The sequence below is a fragment of the Parasteatoda tepidariorum genome, chromosome 5 (genome assembly GCF_043381705.1).
Source record: "Parasteatoda tepidariorum isolate YZ-2023 chromosome 5, CAS_Ptep_4.0, whole genome shotgun sequence".
Classification (NCBI taxonomy): Eukaryota; Metazoa; Arthropoda; class Arachnida; order Araneae; family Theridiidae; genus Parasteatoda; species Parasteatoda tepidariorum.
In genome coordinates this window covers 32051090-32074887 of record NC_092208.1, presented here as the reverse complement: position 1 = coordinate 32074887, position 23798 = coordinate 32051090, and the positions used below count along the sequence as shown (strand labels likewise).

The window sequence follows — 23798 nt, the reverse complement described above, 5'->3', positions numbered from 1 at the left end:
CAGTACATTTCAGACGCATTTTATGGGGAAAATGGCCTTGAATTGATTTTTAAAGCCACTTAACTTTTAGAGAACTCTTTTTCTTTTTGTTTACATTTCAAGCGAGTAACTCAGACAAAATTAACTGATTTTATCAGTAACAAATAAACTTAAGAAAGCATGTGGTAATGAATACTAAAAATTACCTTCATAATAAATGCAGCTCTAATTTTATACATAAATTTATCGTTTTTCTTAAAAATAGAAAGTGTATGTAGCGTGATAGTGTAACACTGGATAATGTTTTGCCCGATTCTTGCTTTCAATGAAGATTTCTCTTGTGGTTAAGACTTATAAAATTAATAGTAGGTACTAGTTTACAAGATAAAGGCGTATGCATTGCTATTTTATTATGCCTCGTGTTTATGAATTTAAAATCCGTTTTGTGTTGTTTAAGTATTTCAAAAGGTGATTTTCTATTTAACGAATTTTCCATATAACTAACTTACTATCAGGATTTAGCTACTTCGTTAAATAGAGGTTCGACTGTATTTATGGACGAATTGGATAAGTAACGGAGAAAATTGCAGATTATGGAAATTTTTTACTATCAGGAGTTGATCTCGAGCAATAGAATAATGTCATATGATTCTGAACATTGTTAATAGTCATTTTGAGAGGACTAACTTCTAAAAACATACTTTGCTTAATCTAAAAATATAAAGCCACCAGAAAGAGCAACTATCACATTTACACTTCGTAATGTAAAAATGTACTCTTTTATTTAATATTTATATGTCATAAACCTTTATTTCCTTTTTTTATATAACAGTTTAAATTTGCTTTCTGCGAAATTTTCTAAGTGATTTTCTTAAATTAGTGTTTTGCTTTCTCAATTTAAATATATATAATTATTTTTAAAATATCTTGTCTGGCGAAATTTCACTTTTCTTTCGAGAGAGATATTCCTCTCTTCCAGCTTTTTCCTTTTCTGCATTTATTTTTTAAGGGGGTTTACTTAACCTCCGCAATCGTCCGATTTTCAAACTCTCCGCTCTCTAAATTTATTTGGCTGTCGCTTTTTTGGATCTATACCAGTTAACACGGTGAATGCCACGCTAATTTTACATGGCTTGCCCGTCTGGCCAAACGATAAATAACTCCAAACTAAATTTGTAAATATTGTTTAGAAATGGTGGTGGATAAAAATCTATTAAATTTAATTTATTAAATCAAGAATTCTGTGTATATAAATAAAACTATTTTTGTGTGTTCTATATTGCATTAATTTCATCAAACCATTTTAGTAACGTAACGATAATAATATAAGAAAAATGATTGAAAATTTACTCAAATTTCGTGTTTTCATATTAATCTTGGCTTCGCCGGTCACCGGTGACCCCCGTTTTGATACGAACAAACTCAGTGCGGTTCACCTGTAACCCCCATGGCATTCAACGTGTTAACGAAGTATTTTTAACTACTGAGACATTATTTTTCTTGTTGATTTTATTGCTGGTTGCATCGAGTGATGCGTTCTCTGTTTTTTTCCGGGATGCGGACTTAGCGAGGGAATTTTTATTTATTTATTGAAGTTATACTTCTTATGCGACTTCCAACAAGGTTGCGTTAAACGTTTAACGCTACATTTTTATTGGTCGGGAAATCACGTGGTAGGATCCAGTTTTCCGTCATTCATTTTCATATTGTTTTGGTTCTCACTAGCATAAAAATAATAAAAGTCATAAAAGTATTGTTTTTCTATAAATATTTTTTTAGTTTGTTTTGATACACATATAATTTAATAGGGTAGTATTTTTTATTTTCAAATTTAGTGGATAACAATTGTAAAAAATGAGGGAAAACAATCCCACGGACAACGTGACGGATTTAAGGTTATGTCAAGGTGCCTCTCTTGTGAATATCAATTGATTGTCAGGTTTTCTCTTCTGAAATTACATTATGACGCATTCACATACATTATTAATACAAATACATTTTCCAGGGCGAGACGATGAGGTAACCACAAGCACTTCCACTGGTTCAAGAGGTCCACGAGGGAAAAATGCACAATACTAAAGTGATTACAGAGCACGGAAGCGAGCGGAGCAGGAAAAAGAGTCGTTGAATAGAACTAGTGATCCTTCTACAACTGCCGATTCTTCTACAATTAACGTCGCCGGTTGCGAAGATTAACTTCTTCCGCGCGGAGGGACTCCACGCACTATTTTTTTTCTATTTACATCCTGTTTGTTTTTTTGCTTTTAATTTTAATGAAATCCTCAAACCGTAATTAATTTCCGTAAATTGAATATCTACTTTTTATGCCTTTAATTGTCTTTAACTTTAAAAAACCTTTACAAATTCAAGCGTTCCTTCTGTATTTATCTAATTATCACCATTTAAATTTATCTTTCTCTTATATCTTATTTTCATGCATGACGCAATATTATTAAATTCTCTTGTCACCCATTTCATTTTTAATTCTTTTGTTAAAGTTGTGTCAGAAGATATGTTTTTCTGGTGTAAATTGTGATTACAAAGTTGTGCTCAATTAAAAGATGTTTGAAAATCATAGTCTCGTCATTTTGATTGCGCATGTTCTTTTGGAATATTTTTGTATACAGTGAGTATTTTTTGCTATTGCTTTAGTTATTTGTTTTATTTCTTTTTCGTAACACCTCTAAATTGAGTTAAATGGTATATTTATATATAGATACAGCAAGTCATTGTGTTTTTATCTTTTATTTTATGACCTTGATTAATTTTAGATTTCATTTTATTCCAAATTTGGTGATAGCAATTCATCCGATTTGTTTAAACCGCACACTTTGTGACCATTTGAACCTATTGGGTTATTGTTATCCCACTATAGCATTGTACCACCACTTTTTCTTAAGATCATAATTAGATCACGTTCCCCTTAATTTAATTTATCTCGATTTCATTTTCGGCCTTAATTAATTTGTTTGCTTGATATATACTTTTAAAACTCATAAAGTAAATATTTTTTCTAACTCAATGACTATATTGAAACACAAGTACAAAAGACAATTTTCGTCCTATTCCAAGATATAACTATTATTATTGTGATGTATCATATTTACATAGTTCCGAAACCATCATATCGTCAATCAATCATCAATACAATTCATTCAATCCATTATCTTAATAAATAATTCTCTAATTAACAGCAATATATATTATTAATTTTTAAAAATGCAACAAGTAACAATACATTTTTTTAAAAGTAAATCAATTGTGTACGCTAATCTTTTTAAATTTTGTGCATCACTTCGAAATGTTGATCATTACCGATTTATTGATTACTTAGAACTTAGATAATTTCAACTCGCAAGAAAAAAAATATTCTGCTAGTAACAATAATAATAAATTGAAAAAAGTTGCCCCAAAATTTTAAAGTTTGTAAGTATCACATTTGTATGTACAGTAAAATAATTAATGTGGCAAAGAAAAAACCATATGGAACGGACATTAAAGTACTGATATCATCCAAGACATGCTAGTGATGTCATACAGTTAGAAGTTAATTGGTTGTTTGAGATTGACATCATTGGGGTGGATGAATACAGAGCAGGTAGGAAAGGCCTGTGTGAGGACCTTTTTAATTTGGCGTAAGAAAAAAAGTTAAAAAAGGTAAAGCATAAAATACAGGAGCTGGTGGAAAAATAAGGAAGAAAGTTTCCTGATACTGACTGATACAAGATATCATGGTGTATGAATGTATTAGGTAGGGTACCCCATATCAGGTAATACCTTTATTAGTATATTTACCAGTTTCACACTTTGATTTAAATATATTTGTTTAATAATAATTTAGTATAATGTAATAATGATTTAATTTGTGTCAATTATAATCTTTGACTTGATTGATCGTTGTTTGTATGTTTAAGAGTTTTGTCATGTATAATAATAAGTAATAAAGATAACCAATTTTATAAAATCATTCTTTTATACTACCTAAATCTTTACTTAAAATAAAATATTTGATAAAATTTTGATCGTCGCAATTGACTGATGCAATTGACTATTCTTTACTGATTAATTTTAAATTCCTTATAACATTAAGTTTTTAACTTAAATAAATAACCGACTTACTGTTAACTATGGGAATTTTTTATTGTTGGTAAACTTATTATACTAATTAATTTTAATAATTTTGATTAATTGATTAAAAAAGTCAAGCTTTTTTATGTTATGAAAGGTAGAGAAACCAGTAAGATTGACCCAAAATAATATTTATTTTCAACGAGATTTAGAAAAAAATTTATTACTTTGGTAGTATGTCTGAAACAGAAACTAATGTGAACCAGAAACAAACAAAAAAAAAAAAAAAAACTGTATGAAGTTATTTAAGGGTTATTTGTTGTTGTCATTTTTAGTTATTCATTCGTAAAAAAGTATAAATTTCTTTTTAAAGTATTGAAGTTGTTTCAAGTTTGTCATTTTCATCAATTTTTTTTCTCTCCACTCCTTAGCATTCAATGTCCACCAAGGTGATTTTCTAGGGTAGTTTTCGTTAACTATTTGGTACCAAGTCACTTAGCAGCTTATATATATATATATATATATATATATTTTTTNTATATTAAAATAAGTACTTTCCCCGAGCAACCTCAATTTTTTTTTGAATGTCACTTATCTGGTTCTTCCCTTAAGCTCTTCATATATGTCCTTTGATAGTTAGTTCTCCTATATTGCAACCAATTGTAATATTCTCTCTGGGTGCTATTCTTTGAGCTAAAAATATTTTTAAAAAATTCTGAAACATTTTATTTTAATTTGCAGTTTTTTTGAATGAACTCTTTGAAAAAATTAATTGTTTAAAAAAATTAATCGTTTAAAAAATGAATTGTTTAAAAGGTTTCATTTTTATATGACTATCATATCTCATTACGATCAGTGCATTTACTGGTATTAAAAATTTTTCAATTTATAAAATGATGAAAATATAATATGTGAATGAAAATATAATAATAATATATGAAGTGTAAAAAATAAAAGCATTGAAAAAATATGAAATTTGAAAAATTCCTATTCATTTACTTCAAATTTAATAGTTGTATTTTAAGCACTTTTTACACAATATTTAATCAACACATTAACATTTAGTTAATTTTAAAATAATAATTAATTAACTCTCATCAATATTTAATAAACTAAAATAATATTTAATGAATTAAGGCTCAATTTTGATTCGTGTGTGCTTTTCTCTAATGGTTTATTTTTCTTTGATTTTTTTCGAGTTGTTTTGCCAGTGTACCTGTTTACTTGTGAGAATACGAATTATTAAGCAAGATGGAGATTGTTTTTGATAAGTTTATTGTTCAATGCAATATTGTTATCAGTTCTTATTGATCAGTTGACGGCGAACGCGAACGCTAGATAATACTAATTTGCATAGAATCTAATATTGTATAATGCAGAGCAAACAGCGACCTTTTGTGTCTTTCTAATATTAGAAGTTGTGCAAGATAAACTTAGGTTTAACTCATTTTCTAATGTTATCTAATATTTGGTGTTACTTGAGATGGCATTTGGTTTTTTTTTTTCAAAGAAAAAAAGTGAAAATTCTGAATATACGAGAGCTGTCATTCAAGTAAGGGCAGTTCAAAAATAAAAACCAAACGAACGAAAATTTTCATTTTTTGATTCTACATATGTTTCTCTTTTTCCCCCCAAATAGTTGCCCCCAAGTTTGCTTAAACACTTATCGTACCTTACAACTATAAGTAGAATACCCTCTTCATAGTAACTTGCTACCTGCTTAGATAACCAAGAGATCACGACCGTTTTCACATCTTCATCATCGTTGTATTGGTTGCCGCCAAAATGATATTTGAAACTTCGGAAAATCACTTAGTGCAAGATCTGGGCTGTATTGAGGGGTGGTCCAAAACTTCCCTGTCAAAAAAAAAGAAAAAAAAAAAAAAACCGATAAACAGTACCAGTAGGAAGCTTTGTAAACTTCACAAATCTACCGGTTAATGTATGCAACAAACGGGTGTTTCCCCGACTAAAAACTCATCACTGACGGTATCTCATACGCGGAGGGGTAATTTGTTATATTTGGACACTTTTAAGACACAGAACTGACTATTAAAGGTTACCTACGCAGCAATAACTGAGCAAAGTTGTTTCCAAGGAATGCTACGACGCAATGCAGCTCCTGTATAAACATTTTTGTACCTTGCAATTTTTTTTCATTAATAACAAATTAATAAATAAAAATTATTTAGTTCATTTATATTTCCCATTATACTATATATTTTCCTTTGGGACGAAGTCTTATAATGTTTTGTATAAGAATTGCTTTAGTTTTACTAATCAGTTAAAAGATATGAAAAGAAACCTCGCACATTTAAATGACACAAGAGTAACAAATATTTGACTTGTTATAATGGTTTAACTATAAAAACTGGTTAATTAAATTTTCATCTACCCCTTATTTTGGGCGTAGTAATTCCGAATTTGGATGCATAAAATGTTTCTTTCTTCAGAAAAAAGGCTGTATTTAAGCCAAAATAAGTTTATTTTGCCACGGTTGCAGCTAACAGTTATACATATTTTAAAAAAAATATTTTTTTACTTTTATGACCTATTTTGCACATTTATGATCGTTTTCTTGAAAATTAACCGATCGTTAAGGGGTTAAACAGGGTTGGCATTTCTTCCGAAAGAAGCCTATTTTTTCCAAGACAGTGGAAGAAAATGGACAAAAAGGAAGAAGATAAAAATGACCAATACAATTGCTTAACAATAAGTATTTAAGAATAACTGAAGTTCAAACAAATTAAATTTAACATAGTAGCAGTAAGTTTTAAGCACTTCACATTTACTTCTGCTTAAAGAATTTTATTTATACATACATAGTTTTTATTACATACATATACCCCGCTATAGTGAACATGGTCTATAGTTTACTTCCGGATATAGTGACCGAAATGTTCTCTCCCGTGCCTTGCTATACACTTAAAATATTTTTTGTGGATACAGTGAACCAAAAGAGAGAGGGAAAATTGGATATTATGAACTTTTTTCTGTCTTCGACTGATTTTTTCTTCTTCATTTTTTGGGTAATTTTGAAATTTTTACATAAAATACATATACCGATTTTTAAAATCATCTATAAAGTGGAACGTAACCATTGACATGTTTTCTTGTTTGATTCTTCTATCTCAGTTTCCCATCCCTGAATAAAGGCCATCCCTAAATTTCCGGCCCGCAAGACGAAGAGTAATAAAAAATAAAAGTTAGCAAATTTTTTGTTACTACAAATTGTTTAATCATTTTTGCATTTCTTTTTATGAGTCATTTGTTTAAACAATGTGTAATAAAAGGAAGCAGTTCGGAAAATTAGTTAAAATTGTTTGCAGTACGGATATAGTGAACCGAAATTTCGGTCCCTTGAAGCTTCACTATAACGGGTTTTGACTGCATTTCTATTGTACGCATATATTTCTATTTCATACATATATTTCTATTACATACGTATATTTCTATTATATACATATATTTCTATTACAGTTGAATACACTATGCTGGACAATTTCTGGAGAATAATTATAAAAGCAATCATTTCACCTCCATGATTCAAATCATTGGGAAAAACTCAAAATCAACATTTGTAAGAATCGACATTTGTAAGTCTTTCGCCTTTAAAGAGAAAAGAACACTATAAACTTTTCTTACTCCCCAAATCAGAGTTATTCAATAAAGAGAAATGAGCTGATCGACTTATGACATTTTATCAACTATAAGCTCCCATCGAGAATTAGACAAAGACCACTAAAGTCAGTTTTCATCCTCAACAATTGGCAGTCAAAGAAAGTGTTCTGATAATTATAGAGAAAGTTCAACTTCTCGGCCTACGAAGAGTTCTAGCTTTAGCATAAAAAATAAAAGTTCTTGTAGAATGGCAAACGTCTTTCGTATTTTTGAACGTCCTGATGAAATTAATGGAGCTTTGTTCACTGCATCAGCAACTGCTCCGAGAACTAGTTCGAGTAAAACATCCAAAAACACACAATTGTCTGCAAGACCACATCAAACCACCTCTGAAGAATCAAGTGAGTTCTGTAAATATTTCTTAAAATATCTGTTAATATTGTATTGTATCGTTAGAAAATTTGCATCTGCTGTAGCAACGAGGATTTCCAATTCATGCGAAATTTTCATTTTTATCCAGGCTTCTTTTTGTGTACCGTACAAATCTTTTGGTGGAGAAAGGGTTTATTTTGGGGGAGCACGTTTATACATATAATTTCATTACGTTAGCTAGGTTTAAAACTTATCAGCTGATAAAATTCTATTGGGCCCATCCTTTATTTCTCGAAACAACACACAACACCGCGTATCTGTATTTTTATAAAAAGGCCTACTGATACATATGGTTCCTTAAGAGGTCACTATACCGGGGGGAAAACGTTTCATGTAAAATTCTGTTTTATCTAGATTAATAAGTAAATTTTGAAGTGTAGAAAAAAGTAAAGAAGTATAAAAGTTCAAATAAACCAAGAGTTTAAAATGCGGAAATAATACAAATAAACCATGAAATTTAAAATGCGGAAATTTATTTTTTCAAAATATCAAAATGCAAATTCTGACAGTATTACTTTGTATTAAAATAACCATAATTTGCTTTTATTTCGCTGTTATGAAAATTTTCTTTCAGCATTTAAACTTTATGGTTTACTTGAACTCATTCTTTAAATTGTTTAAGTGTGTAAAACAGAATTTGCCATGAAGCTTTTTTCTTACTGTATAGCGTTTTAGCAAAAGTACAACTCTATACCCTCATTGCACAAGTATGGCCATGTCTCCTTTTTTAACACTCTATCCTTTGTTTACGCACTTCAAACATCTTCCGTGAACTAACTAGAACTTTCAGTAACTATACGAGGGTTGCTATTTATATTTCTGGCCTTGGCAACAGTAAGGGTTGCTAGGCGAGGTTACGGAATTGAACATTGGTAGTTGTAAACTCAGAGTCCAACGCCGGATATAAAATTAAATTTTAAATACTTATAAGTTTGCAGCAATTTACATTTATTACTTTAATTCGTATCGGACAGTGTTTTAGAAATTTAAAAATGTTTCGTAGTAATAATTTTGAAAATGCACCTAATAGGTTTAAAAAAAATTAAAAAAACGATCGACAAGGGTCTCATAAAAGAAGTTGTAAAATATCTAAGTGTCTTTATCATTTCGAATTTATTACTTTATATTCGAAATGATATAATTTTTTTAATGCTTTATTTACATATGTGTGCGCAAACATTTTAAAGATTCTTGATAAACTATATATATATGTTACTCGGCGTTATTCTAATATGTACTATATATACGGATCATGATACCTACTATAAGTACTGGAAAAATAGGTTTTTTTACAGCTTACTAAATGGGATAAATACCGGAGAAAATTGTTGATTATAGTAAATTTTGACTATCAGGAATTGGTATCGAGCAATAGAATTAAGCCAAGGAATGCTGAACATTNAAACAAATGATTGCCTGTTTCTTCGGCATTAACGGTCATGTGGCAACAGTGGCGTTAGAGCAACGCAGGACGGTCAATTCTGAATGGTACACGACCATTTGTTTGCCAGAAGTCATCGGAGAAATTCGAAAAAAGCAGAAGAACAGGCGAATCATTTTTCATCATGACATTGCGAGCTCTCACAGATCGACTCAAACAAAGGCATTTCTGACGGAGCGAAAGATCGAACTGATTTGTCATCCACCGTACAGCCCTGATTTGGCACCCAATGACTTCTTCTTATTCACACACATAAAAAATAAATTATGTGGACAACGATTTTCGACCCCCGAAGAAGCGGTTGATGCATTCAAAACGCATGTTTTGGAGTTACCTCAATCGGACTGGAAAAAGTGCTTTGAAAATTGGTTCAAACGCATGCAAATAATTTATTGATCATCATGGAGAATATTTTGAAAAACAATGAAACCAATTTCGATCCTACATGCTTGTTTTTTCATTATTAGGCCAGAAATATAAATAGCAACCCTCGTATCTAAAGCAATAACAGCTTTTATTTTAAAGCTTTAAAGCATTGTTGGATTTAAATTTTCTCTTCACACAAAACGAAATATAGTAAATGTCAATACTGATTTAGTTAAATGTTAACCAGATTTTCGTTTGATTCTTCCGGTTATACATTTATAAATTGTCTTTTTTTCTTCCAGAAATACGTAACTTCAGGATAAATAAGGATTCACCCAATTCTTCTAGAACTCATTCCTCAAGCAGAAATCTTCCTGGAAAAAAAGACTCCAAAAGTCTCTCGAAACAGTCACAAGAGCATAAAATGAATTGTAAAATCAAAAACTGTACTGTGGAAATCAAAAATATTTATATTCCACCCTCTCCACCTACAGTGCCGAAACCCGCGAGAAGAAATAAATCGTTCGGAACCAATTGCGTTGCAAAAAGTAGCAATGCAAAAAGTAGCGCCAATAGAACATTTATAAGAAAGCCAAGTAGTTCTGGGAGCAATATACAAAGAAGGAATCTTACTGAAGATGGTATTGGCCAGGCATCACATCCGAAAAATTTTAAAAAATCTTCGAACACTGGCAACAGGCAATCTTTAACTAATAAAGACACAGCAACAGCATCACTTCGTAGAAAAGAATCGTCGATTACGCCTTCAAATAAAAATTCAACAACAGCAACGCTTGAGTATTTTGATAAAGATTTACCATCCACATCCGCACCTAGCGAGATCTCATATTATGGGAGAAATCAAGAAATTACAACAATTTCTTCAAATGGAAGCTCTCCTAATCGATCTACATCGCAAGGTAAAATATCTCTTTTTGCTCATGTAGTTTTTTTAATTTGTACCGTCAACTGCTGCCAGATTTTAGTTTCTAGCTAAATTTTATTTATTTCTCAATTAGTTAGAGTAATTAATTTCTTTAATCAGTTCTGGGCTCATTATTGTTAGACATAATATATGTTATTATGTGTCGCTATATATTTCTTCTTTTCTTTGTCTTTGTTTCTTTGATGGAGCACAATATGTTAAAAAAAAGTTTGCGAAGCATTACTTTAAATATTACAACTCGAGGAATATTGCAATTATAGAATTTTTTGCTTTCAAGTTCGCGAATTTTTCAAACTTTTAATGTCTCGTTTCATTTCCGCCGCTCTTTTATCGTCAGACATAATTTAGTCATATGAGTCTGTCAGCACGTCAGCAGAAATCTTCCAGCATGGCATCGGTGCTGTAGATTTTATTTTAGGATCTGCAGATTATTTTTCATCTTAATTAAAAAAGAAAGTAATCTAATGGGAAGAAATTGCTGAGATTTCTTTTTAAACTATCTCTAAACTTCTTTCTAAAAAGGTGAATCGCGAGTCATCACAAACAGCAAAAAAATAAAGAATTTTTTTTCTTCTACTCGATTACTATCTTAACTGTGCAGGGATTTATTCGACTTTTTTTTTGTCTTATCATATAAAATTAGTCCCACAATGGACTGATCATGAGGTATTATTCCCAGTAGATTATTAAAATCAAGCCAGCCTCACAAGCTGGGGCCTGTGAGAGAGAAGGTGAGGCTTTCGAAGAGACCTAATGTATGAGGTATAAAGAGGACGCCATACATCGGGAGAAACTTTTGGTCGCCAATTCTCTTTCACCTTTATAACAAGTTTAAAATTTAAAGAAGAGAAAAAGTGAGTTTGGGCAAACCTAGAGTATGCCATGAAGTTCAAAGTACTGAAAATAAAATTTTAAAATATCAATATGAAAATAAAATAAGAGAAGATAACTTAGGATTGCGCAATGGAGAAGTTATATTCCAAAAATTTGTTTGCCGTTTGGTATTTTGAAAATTTTTTAAGCCATTGAAACTTCATGATTTAATCTAGGTTTATCTAAACTCAAATTATCTTTGCTTTAAATTAGTTATGTAGGGAAAAGAAAATTTGCGACGAAAATTTTCTCCTGCGGTGATGCGTTCTTTGAAACTGCTCTACCGTAAAGTGCTCGACACTGGGCCCAGGTCTCCAGACTAGCAAAACTGGAGAGGAGAGCTCTGCAGAGGATCAAATTTCTGATGGCATGTACTCTGGGATGTTTCCCAGATCGTCGCCAACAGCCCATTGTGCAGCTCTAGTGCGATGTAAATAATAAACTCAATTTAAATTTAAAACAACATAAAGTTTTATATGTCAGGATCTTACATTTGAAAATTTTGCTACCTGTATGTTAGATTGAGATAGATTTTTTAAAGTAATAGTTTCTGATTGAGTTGAGGTCATAGGAAAACTTGGATTGATGAAGATTGAGTTGCAAATTAACTCCTTGAATTCTGTTACTGGGGTCATGATTAGTAATGTGAACGTTTTCCTCATTACTTGCATCTGTATCGTATACCATAGTCCTTATGACACTCTGCGAAAGAAAGTTACTGAGTAGTGGACAAAATAACCCTAATTTATTATGGAAATACATTGCCCTACAGGGCCGGGATAGCTTAGTTAATAGGGCATTCGGCCAATTACTAAGAGGTCGTGAGTTTGATTCCCACCGGCTGAAGACTACCCTTGTAGTAAATGGTGAATGGTGCACTTAAAATCTGTCGGGTTACAAAATCCCCCATGTTCCCATTACAAGTCTTACCTGTGGGGGGGGGTACTTAATTGGAGATTGATTGTTCTCTGGTTCAAGTCAAAATCACCATCTGTGTATGAATGAATCAGTTCCATAAAAGGGTTGTGACGTGTGTTTGTCTGAAGTCGTATTCTTGGCCATTGAAAAACAAGAAACGCACCCTCTGCCTCAAATTCGTTTGATTTCACAAGCAGACTGGCTGGTACCGGCAAGTGGCATTAGAAACAACAACATTGTCCTACTAGAAATGATACTTCAGCAGGTTATTTAACATTCACTTTATAATTTAATTATTTTCAAACTGATAAATTATTGCTAAATGGAAATAGTTCTGCTTTATAACATTATTTTTATGAAGGGTAGATACTTCGAAAAGTTAAAATTATTTTTAAAGTCAGAAAAAATAACACATAGAGGAGAATGGAGTAAAATTAAGGTTTTTACCCCACTACTATTTAATTAGTTCTGTTTTCTAGCGAAAGACTCTGAATTGTTCTTAATTAGTTAAGAAAAATGACTTTATTGCTAGTGGAGTGTCTATTAGTGGAAATATAAATGCAAGCATTTTTCTTCTCAGGTTTGCCAAATGATGCTCAACGATTACAACCGAAGACTTTCATCAAGGGTACTAAAAATCCAAAAGAACTGAAAAGTCAGCGTGGTAAAACGACAGGAAAGAGTACCACTATTTCGCCGAGACGAACGCCTGGTTTGTGGAAAGAAAATGAAGAGACTGATCATATAATGGACATTGATACATTTGATGCGTTCGTAACTCACGTGCGCGGAATGCACCATCCTGGAGAAATGGTCTACCAATACACTACAGGTTTTGATGCAGTCATTAAGAAAATAAACGGTGTCTTGAAGCTCTTTTATGAGCGCAAAGTAGTACGCAAGAAGGATAATTATGAAGCTAAACTTCTAAAAGATCTGAGGGAAAGGTTGAAAAACCATGAATACTGTAAAAAGTGTCAACTACGTTAGTACCAATATTGAATTAAAAATAATTGAGTATGAAAATCTTAGCATTCATACATATACCTTTCAGATATTTAAAAAATTATTAAAATAGTGCACCCAAAACTTTGTATCCTAAACTTATCAGGAACTTAGTGGCTTGATTTTTTTGAACAAATATTTTCTAAATTATAATTTTATATTATCTTGTCGGAAAGAATTGTATGGAGTTCATTATACACAAATAAATTAGATACATAAACTATTTAATTTTTTAAAAAAAATCGCAAAATTGGCTAGGCTTTTATCTTTCTAAACTCGTTAAAGGAAATATCAGACTTAACATTTTCTAAAATTTTATTTTTAATATCCTGAAAAACCATCAGAAAATGTGATGTTTGGTGATTTTATCCTCTTTCTCATCTCATGATATGAAGAATCAGAGATAATGTGTAACTTCAGATGATTTTACCCTTTTTCTTATCTCATGTCTCTAAGCATCAGATGTAACTTGCATCTTCAGATGATTTTACCCTTTTTCTTATCTCAAGATACGAAGCATCAGCTGTAATTTGCATCTTCAAATGATTTAACCCTCTTTCTCATCTCGTGACACTATGACATAGCCTTACACACAGGTTTCGTTGTTTAAACTTTCTAGGGAATTGAATCATTCTATGAAAAAAAATCAATTAACAATTTTATATTTTAAAATTTGTATGGAATTAAATCAATAATATTTTGAATTCAGGGGTCATATGCTTATTTATTATTTAAGCAAATGCAGTAAAAAATGTCTTGTTTCCCAATTATTGATTCTTCTCTCTCATATGATTTGAAAATGATCAATTCCAATCAACAATGCAATAAGCATATCATAGAATTTTTAAATGATGAATTGAAGAATAATCTACTAAATTACTTTTTTTACAAAAATGCTAAGAGACATATATATAGTTCTCTCATCTCGAGATTTTTGAAACTTAGGTTTAAAATGATTTGATTAAAGAAATATTGAACTCAACTACAAATTTTAATTAAATATTAGTATGAAGAAATATTAACTAATTGATACTGGTTATTTTTTTAATGCAACAGTACTATAAAATTTTTCAATGCATTGATTTGAGCATTTTGTTCAGTATTGTTAAAATTATTCTCAAAACTGTTAAAATTTCTTGTTCTATATAAATAAATTCTAAAATTAAACTAATTAAATTTAATTATTCTTGTAATAAAATTTTCTTTAAAGTAGAGCAAATGATTTTTTTTTCAGTTTTGCCACAATTTTGCCATTTGCAAAAGTAGTTTGATATCTGTATATATATATGTTTGATACATTCCATAAAATGCCCTGAATTTCTTAAAAAATATTCTAATTTTTTAAAAAAAAAATTTCTGAATTTTCCCTAGCAACAATTTTACTTTGGCTCCAGTTGGTCTCAAAATTAGCTCAATATGGATTCTATGTGAACATGCACCGAGGGACCAATATTAGGATGTCTAGATTTTTTAATATTGGTTCTATGTAGGGCCAATATTAGTCTATATACAACCAAAATAGGGCTTATATTGGCTGAATAATGACTATAAAATATCGGGTGAATTTGACAATTTTTTAGTGAGCCAACATTGGAAAATATTTGCCCTTTAAATCTTTATTGTGCCGAGATTCGGGAATATTGGTAAAATGAAAGCCCAAGTTATTTTGCTGCTAGTGTTCCTTTGACCCACTACGAAGCTACGTTACAGTGAAATATTTAAATTGTGACTAGGGCAAGTATTGTTGACATGTCTGCTGCTGTGAACTTGAATTGGTGGAATTCAAATTAATTATAAATTAAGTTATAATTAAAATTAATTATAAATTAAGTCAGAATTCAATTTAATTATAAATTAAATTAGAATTCAAATTAACTATAAATGAAGTTAGAATTAAAATCAATTGTAAATTAAGTCAGAATTCAAATTAATTATAAATTAAGTTAGAATTTAAATTAATTATAAATTAATTATATGTAAATCATGGCCTGTTTTTAAAATCGAAATATCTATTAGAAATAGTACTTGGGAAGATCTAATTGCTTAGAAGATATTATGAGCAAGTCTTAAAATTTTACGAAAATAATGTATGAGTATATAACATTTTATCTTTAAAATGAAATATCATATAAATGATATATCATTTTTATCTTGTAAATGTTATTTTTTTATCTTTAAAACTTAATTTCTAAGCAATTTTCCCTCATAAACTTTTGGTAAAAATGGACTGCATTGCGTGTTAAAATTTTCAACTCATTGCTTTAATTGTGAAATTGTTGCTTAATCAACAATTTCACTATCACTTTAAGATTTAGTAAAAAGAAAAAAATGGCTAGGTTAAGAAAATTTTTCACTGCTGACTAGTTTATTTGTTAACTTTTTGAGTAATAGAATAATGTTATCGTTTCCAAAATTTGAAGTCAGATTTTGACCTTTACTTACTGCTATTATAATAATCTAAAATACGAATTATTTGTTAAGAAAAATATATTTCTGTTTTATGTATTATAAGATAGTTTTATCTGCAAGATTTGATTTTTGAAATAAAGCTTTTTAAAATTTGTTTATTTTATTATTTTCATCCTTCTATAGTTTTGTGTCAGCTAATTCGTTTCTATCAGAAATTGCATACACAATTTTGATTGAAGGCTTATTTTGAACTCTAATTAGTCTTAAAGTGATTAAAATATTGATAGCGTGAATTTCTTTGCAAGCAAGTAACGAATAACTTTGCAACAAACAGAAACATAAACGACTTGAAACAGAAAATGTGAAGTTGCCACCAAAAATTTAAAAAAAAAAAAAAAAAAAAAAAAAGAAAAGAAAAAGAAAANAAAAAAAAAAAAAAAAAAAAAAAAAAAAAAAAAACCGCTGCAGCCGATAGTGAAAGAGAAGATGAAAAACTTGTAAACGTGAAAAAACACAACCATAAAAACTGCAAATAGCGAGGCAAACCAGGGTAAAATGCATTTTCACGCGCTATTGTTAGATGGCGAGTAACCAATGTTCCTTGAATCTAAATTTTCAAGCGCTTCTAATTTGTACTATGTAGCTAAAGTCGTAACATTAGGCAAAACAAACACATGCGATAAATCACTTATTGCCGCCCATTGTTAGAATCTTGGGTTCAAATTTAATTTTTGTCAAATGCCAAACTTTTTTCTACCCCTGTCACAGAAGCTCATCTTGATACCTTGGAATCTTGTTTCATTCATATGAATTACGATTTCTTCGTTAATGACGGGTTCCTCAACACCTCTTTATACTTGTGGAATTTTATCTTGATTCTCTTGAATTAAGGTATATACCTGGGATACAATATTATTTAAATGGAAACTAATGAAGTTTCTCCTTTATTGCTTATATTATTGTTCTTAATAATTAAAAGTGTACCGTGTTGCGACACTATTCAATTGAAAATTACTAAAGTTTATCCTTAATTGTATTTGTCATTATTTTTAATAATTATAATTTAATAATTATAATTTAATAATTATAATTTTTATAATTATTCAAATAAAAACTAATAAAACTTCTCCTTAATCGCTCTTAACATTTAAAATTTGTAAGCAATTGTTTTTTATGGTACGCATGTGACACGTTTTATAAATGACATCTTATGCGATTCAATAATTCTTCCCGCAAATTTTCTCTGATCTGACAGCTGCTACACCACGTGTGAAGATCCGCGTGGTGGAAGCCGCGTGTGATAAGCTACGTGTGATGAACAGCGTGAGGTAAGCCTCCCCTATTTCGTGCCAGCTGTACGCTCTTCTATATAATCCTCAACTCTTTTACAATGATCAAAACTCTCTAGGATTTTTTGTGTGTCGGATTTTAGTCAGCGTTGAATTCTATAGAATGTATTACAGTGTATGGTATACATAGCTCTCCGCTTTATTTGGATACAACTATTTTCAACTTTAATATGCCTGCATTATCAAGTAATACAACACCATCCTTGAATATGGGTAAATTTTTACACTTTAAGTTCTTTATCTTTAAGGTATTTACTATTTATTTAGCGAATTACGTTTGTTTAAATTTAGTTATAAAGTTACTTTAGTTGAGAGAATCAATACAGCCTTACTTCTGAGCTCTTATTTAAAATTTAATAAACTTTATATTTTTGTCCATTCAAATTTAATTAACACTATTTATATTTCAATAGTAAGACACGGTTCCTAGTAGGTCACCAAAGTCAAGCAACACTGGCAGTGGTGTGTGTTTCACCACTTTTATCAGATAGCGGAAAGACTGAGGGTGAGCGGTATCAGTTCTCGTTAAACTGTTCTATCCTGAATTTCTCGATTTCATCCTTAAATCGGGGGTGCCGATAGAGGATAAAAATTTTAATGGTATGTCTTCGTTTCAACCTCATGGATGTTTCCCAGACCGTCCCCAACATCACATTGTGCAGCTCTAGAGCGACGTAATTAAACTACCTACCTCCTTGAAATATCTTGTTTCTATATAAGAAACACAGAATGTGCTCGATGCTATATTATACTTAATTGTAATTGGATTAAAAATAGTGCAGTAAAGTTGCCTTTTAAACCACAATGTANATATATATATATATAATTTTATAATCGTCTTTGAACAGATGACCCAATTGTTTTGGCTTTACGACTACTAATGTTCAACTCATCAGAACTCAATCCAGAAGACAAGGGATCAAGTATTTGGACAAATTTGCCTTCGTGGAGGACTTTTTGATGGAAATAACCCGCATGTGCCTTACATGGAGAGGAAAACTACGAAAACCTCACACGGTTGGCCAGATGGCAAGGGGACTGTAACCAGGGACTGATCAAGACAAATTCAGGCTCAAGACCCTAAAAATTTTCCGGGTCCTTTACAAAATGTTTTGAAATTAAATTACTGAAGTAACTCTGACAATAAAACTGAATCTATTGAACAGCATGAGAAAAATTCTAAGAAATTTTAAAAACAGAAATATTACTCAATTAAATAGAGTTGTTCGAAAAAGCCATAAATGTGTTGCACGCTCATATAGAACAGTTTAAAATGAGTTGAATGTATCTGGTATCTCCATATAATTTTTATGCGTGTGTGTGTGTTTTTATTTAATGTTTTTTTCACAAAATGCACTAGTACAACAAAATGCTCCATGAAGAGATATGAATCTCCAAGAAGAGAAAATGAAGCAAAATTCTCCTTAGGTGGGTAACCATAGGATAATCAATTACGCGCCAGGAAGCTATTATCTTTAGCTAAGTTGAAGATAAGTTGATAGCTAAGTTGAGGGTAAAATTTGGTGTGAATCATAGAAGCCTATTACAAAAGTGATGAGCTCAACATTAAGAAGAATTATTTTTTCTTTTTTTACTCACTTAAAAAGCCAAGTTTTTGAAATTTTTAATTTTCTTTTCTTTAGCTAACTTTGTTTAAGTCAAAAAGTGGTCAAAATACGATTGACCATTGTTAATTGTTAAAAGTCGAAGAGTGCACTGTGAAAACAAGGCATTATAAATACAGTCAACCCCGCTTAAAGGAATACCATCGGTACCAGCCAAATTTAAGCTATTAAGCGGGTTATTCGATTAAAAGGGTAGTGCAATATTCAATCTTAAATTCTGAATTTTTGCGGAATTTTACTTTTTAATGGTATTTAATGCATAGTATAGTGTTTTGATTAAATAAACTCAGTTTTATGATTAGTAAGTGATTATAATTAAAACTTTCTGTCTTAGTATCATAAATAATGTCATTTAAGGTTACATAAAAATAAATCAATGTTAGTGAAATGTATCATGTAGGAACTAAAATATTATTTTATCCCATCCGAAGAATTATATAATTGAGGACTGTTTTTTATACCCGTTTAATTCATCAATTTATCACAATTAGATATTCCCTTTCAGTTTCTACTAAAATTTTCATGACTTGTGCATATTCCTTTCAAACACATTCAGAATTTTTTTTTTTTTTTTNATTTTTTTTTTTTTTTTTTTTTCAAAACTTGAGAAATTCCTAGTTAATGCGTTATTTTAGTTGGGGATTTTTTTGAAATTTATTGTTTCTAAGATTCATTTTTTTATATGTTGTTGATGAAATCTATAGAGGTATACTTTATGCTAGTTGCGACAAGAAATAATTGTAACTTGTAGTGTCAGTATCAGTATGCGAGGAGCTAAAGTTTAGATTTAATTTCTCTAGCCAGACGGAAAGACGCAACAGTACGTGCTTGCAAAAAATTATCACTCTCGTTATGATTTTCGCAAAACTGAATTACACGCTGCAAAATGAAGAAGAAAAATAACTTCAATGTTAATATTAAATAACTCATAAACTATAAACAAAATAACATATAACTCATAAACGTTTTTTATCTCAGAATATTCCTAGACATTTCTCAAAAAATGTGCAAAACTTTAATGTTTTTGCGTAATAAGAACAAAGAATGTCCAAAAACATTTCTGAAACAGATTCTTCTTCAGCAACTATTTTTTTAAAAACCCGCTGGTGTCCAGCGTTCTTTTAAAGGGACGGTTCCTTTTTACAAAGAAGAAAAAAATGGTAGAACAAGTTTATCATTATTTGGATTTATAAAGCAGAAACAAGACAGTTCTATCACAAAATGTTATTGACATAAATATTTATCTTTGGATATGAAGTTAAAGCTAACTGACCGCCTCATTTGACCAAAATGATCACTTCCCCTACGCAATTACTTCGCCGACGTGATTATTTGACCGACAACTCAATTCTTATTTCGTCAAAACAATCATTTTGCTGACACAATCATTTCGACGACAAGATCATTTTTATTTTCTGCCAAAATTATTGTGTTTTTTTAAAAAATGCCTTTCTGAGAAACTTTTTTTATTTTTTTAATATATTTAATATGTAATATTTTGTTATTATAAATCACAATACTCACAAATATGCTCATAACAATCATAATATGCTGTTAAACAAGCTCATAAGTTTGGCTATTGATGAGATCAGAGGAGGCAATTATTAGTATGATCTTCGTATTAGCACTGCGTAAAATGAAGTAAAAGTCAATTTTAATTTTTAACTTAAAAAATATTTTCTGCGAAACTAATTAAAAAGCGTTTATTTAGTTTTGTATGCTCGTTTCAATTTTTGATAGTTATGGATTTTAGGATTATTTTTTTTTTTAAATCCTTGCGCTCTTTTGGGAAGAAAACATGAGCGTTTCAATTTTTTTAAATAATTAANGTACTTAATCATTCGCAAATACAGTCCGCATATCGACCCCCTGAACAAAGGATTTATATGTTGGAGATGAAATCTACAGAGGTACACTTTAAGCTAGTTGCGACAAGAAATAATTGTAACCTTTAGTGCCAGTATCAGTATGCAAGGAGCTAAAGTTTAGATTTAATTACTCTAGCCAGACGGAAAGACGTAACAGTACGTGCTTGCAAAAAATTATCACTCTCGTTATGGTTTTCGCAAAACTGAATTACACGCTGCAAAATGAAGAAGAAAAATAACTTCAATGTTAATAAAATGACTCATAAACTATAAACAAAATAACACATAACTCATAAACATTTTTACTTCAGAATATTCCTACACATTTCTCAAAAAATGTGCAAAATTTCACTGTTTTTGGGTAAAAAGAACAAAGAATGTCCAAAAAAATTTCTGAAACAGATGCTTCTTCAGCAACTATTTTCTTAAAAACCCGCTTGTGTCCAGCGTTCTTTTAAAGGGACGGCTCCTTTTTACAAGGAAGAAAAAAATGGTAACACAAGTGTTTCATTATTAGGATTTATATAGCAGAAACAAGATAGTTATATCACAAAATATTAATTATATGAACATGTATCATTGTATCTGAATTCATAACTAACTGGCCTCCCCATTTCACCAACATGATCACTTCGCTGACGCTATAACTTCGCCGACATGATCATTTGACCGACAGCTTAATTCATTGACAGTCTTATTTCGCCAAAATTATCATTTTGCTGACACTATCATTTCGTCGACAAGATCAATTTGATTTTTATTTTCTGCCAAAATTATTATGTTTTTTTAAAAGAATGCCTTTCTGATAAACTTTTTTTAATATATTTAATGTGTAATATTTTGTTATTATAAATCATAATACTCATAAATATGCTCATGACAATCATAATATGCTGTTAAACAAGCTCAAAAGTTTGGCTATTGATGAGATCAGAGGAGGCAATTATTAGTATGATCTTCGTATTAGCACTGCGTAAAATGAAGTAAAAGTAAATTTTAATTTTTGACTTAAAAAATATTTTCTGCGAAACTAATTAAAAAGCGTTTATTTAGTTTTGTATGCTCGTTTCAATTTTTGATAGTTATGGACTTTAGGATTATTTTTTTTTTTAAATCCTTGCACTCTTTTGGGAAGAAAACGTGAGCGTTTCAATTTTTTTTAAAAATTAAACTGAAAATAAATGTCTGATGTTTTAGGGATGATGCATTTTTACAACATTGCATACAATCCCGTTGCGACATATAATTTTTTAGATGTTATTTATTACTTCATTGCTTTTTTTTTACGTTACCCATGTAAAAATTGCTATTGCAACCATATTTGCTTTTCCTTTTTTATACATCTCACACCTTACTAGATGACTGAAAAATATAACATATTTTATAGTTTTTAATTTTCAATACTGAAAATGCCTTACCTAAAATTTCTTTGTCTCATTTAGATTATATTTCTGAAAATTGTCATTGAAGTGAGTCGTTTAGTCAAATGCATCAGCCCATGACTGTTTTTATTTTATTATTATAATAAAATTGTTTTGTATGAAGTGTTCTTGTATGAAGTGAAGTGTTCTTGTTATTTTATGTAATTTATTGATCATTAATGTTTTATCAATAAATTACACGTAAGACGTGCAGCATAGTGCAGTGGTTTCCAGTTATTTTTCTTCCGTCGAACTTCTTTTGGCAGAACCCCGAGAATTAGCGAATGAACTTTATGAGCAATTGCGAACATTGAAGGAAGACTATTAATGAAACTATTAATTGATATGATTTAGAATATGAATGAAGAATGAAATTTTTTTATTATATAATTTTTTTCAATATTAACCTTTAAATTGGGTTTTATGTCAGATAGTTAGATTTCCAAAAAAAAAAAAAAAAAANAGTGTATCCAAAGAATGACTAGAACTTAAAATCTATTTACCTTTACTTTATTTTGCATTTAAATTTTTTAATGAATTTATTTTTGATTCTAGTAAAACGTTTAATAAAAATAACATGATTTTCAAGAAAATCTCATAATATCGTTTCGTTCTTTATTTTGATTTGAAATCCCGCGAAAATATGTGGTGTCGATTTTTATAAACATGTATCGTTCCGTCTTTTATTTTGTTTTTAATTCCTTCTGAAATATTTGTAGTAAATTTTTAAAAACATGCATCGTTTCGTTTTTCATTTTGTTTTTAACTTCTTCGAAAATATGTGGCGTGGATTTTAAAAAATATGTATCGTTCCATCTCTTATTTTGTTCTTTAACTCCTTCGAAAATATGTGGTATAGATTTTTATAAACACGTATCGTTTCTTTTTTTATTTTGCATTTAAATTTTTTAATAAATTAACTTTTGATTCCAGTAAAACGTTTAATAAAACTAACATGATTTTCACGAAAATCTCATAATATCGTTTCGTTCTTTATTTCGATTTGAAATCCCTCGAAAATATGTGGGGTATATTTTTATAAACATGTATCTTTCCGTCTTTTATTTTGCTTTTAACTCCTTCTAAAATATTTGTTGTGGATTTTAAAAAAAAACATGCATCGTTTCGTTTTTTATTTTGTTTTTAATCCTTCGAAAATATGCGGCGTAGATTTTAAAAAACATGTATCGTTCCATCTCTTATTTTGCTCTTTAACTCCTTCGAAAATATGTGGTATAGATTTTTCATAAACATGTATCGTTCCTTTCTTTATTTTGCTTTTAAATCCCTCAAAAAATTAGTTGATATATATTTATTGGCGGATAGCATATTTATTTGTAGGGTGACACGACGAGATAATGTTTAAAAAAAAAATGAGATAGAAATTTCAAGCAAATAAGAAAGATTAAAAAAAAATTATTATACATAGTTTAATACCAGAGTTAATCATAATCATTAAAGCACATCTGTCAACACC

At 29.9% G+C, this 23798-nt stretch overlaps 1 protein-coding gene across 3 annotated transcripts; it reads left to right on the top strand.

Moving 5' to 3' along the window:
* The first annotated feature begins 2469 nt into the window (after nucleotides 1-2469).
* On the top strand, nucleotides 2470-16212 carry LOC107445342 (uncharacterized). Of its 3 annotated transcripts, none has more exons than XM_016059711.3 (4): nucleotides 2470-2605; nucleotides 7528-8069; nucleotides 10210-10827; nucleotides 13225-16212. In XM_016059711.3, the coding sequence occupies exons 2-4, from the start codon at nucleotides 7916-7918 to the stop codon at nucleotides 13632-13634; spliced, it is 1182 nt and encodes a 393-aa protein (XP_015915197.2). In that variant the 5' UTR covers nucleotides 2470-2605; nucleotides 7528-7915; the 3' UTR covers nucleotides 13635-16212. The 3 variants fall into 3 exon arrangements, with proteins under 3 accessions (XP_015915197.2, XP_042898687.1, XP_015915196.2); XM_016059710.3 differs by lacking the exon at nucleotides 2470-2605 and adding an exon at nucleotides 3553-3749; XM_043042753.2 differs by lacking the exons at nucleotides 2470-2605; nucleotides 7528-8069 and adding an exon at nucleotides 3548-3730.
* Nucleotides 16213-23798: the final 7586 nt, after the last annotated feature.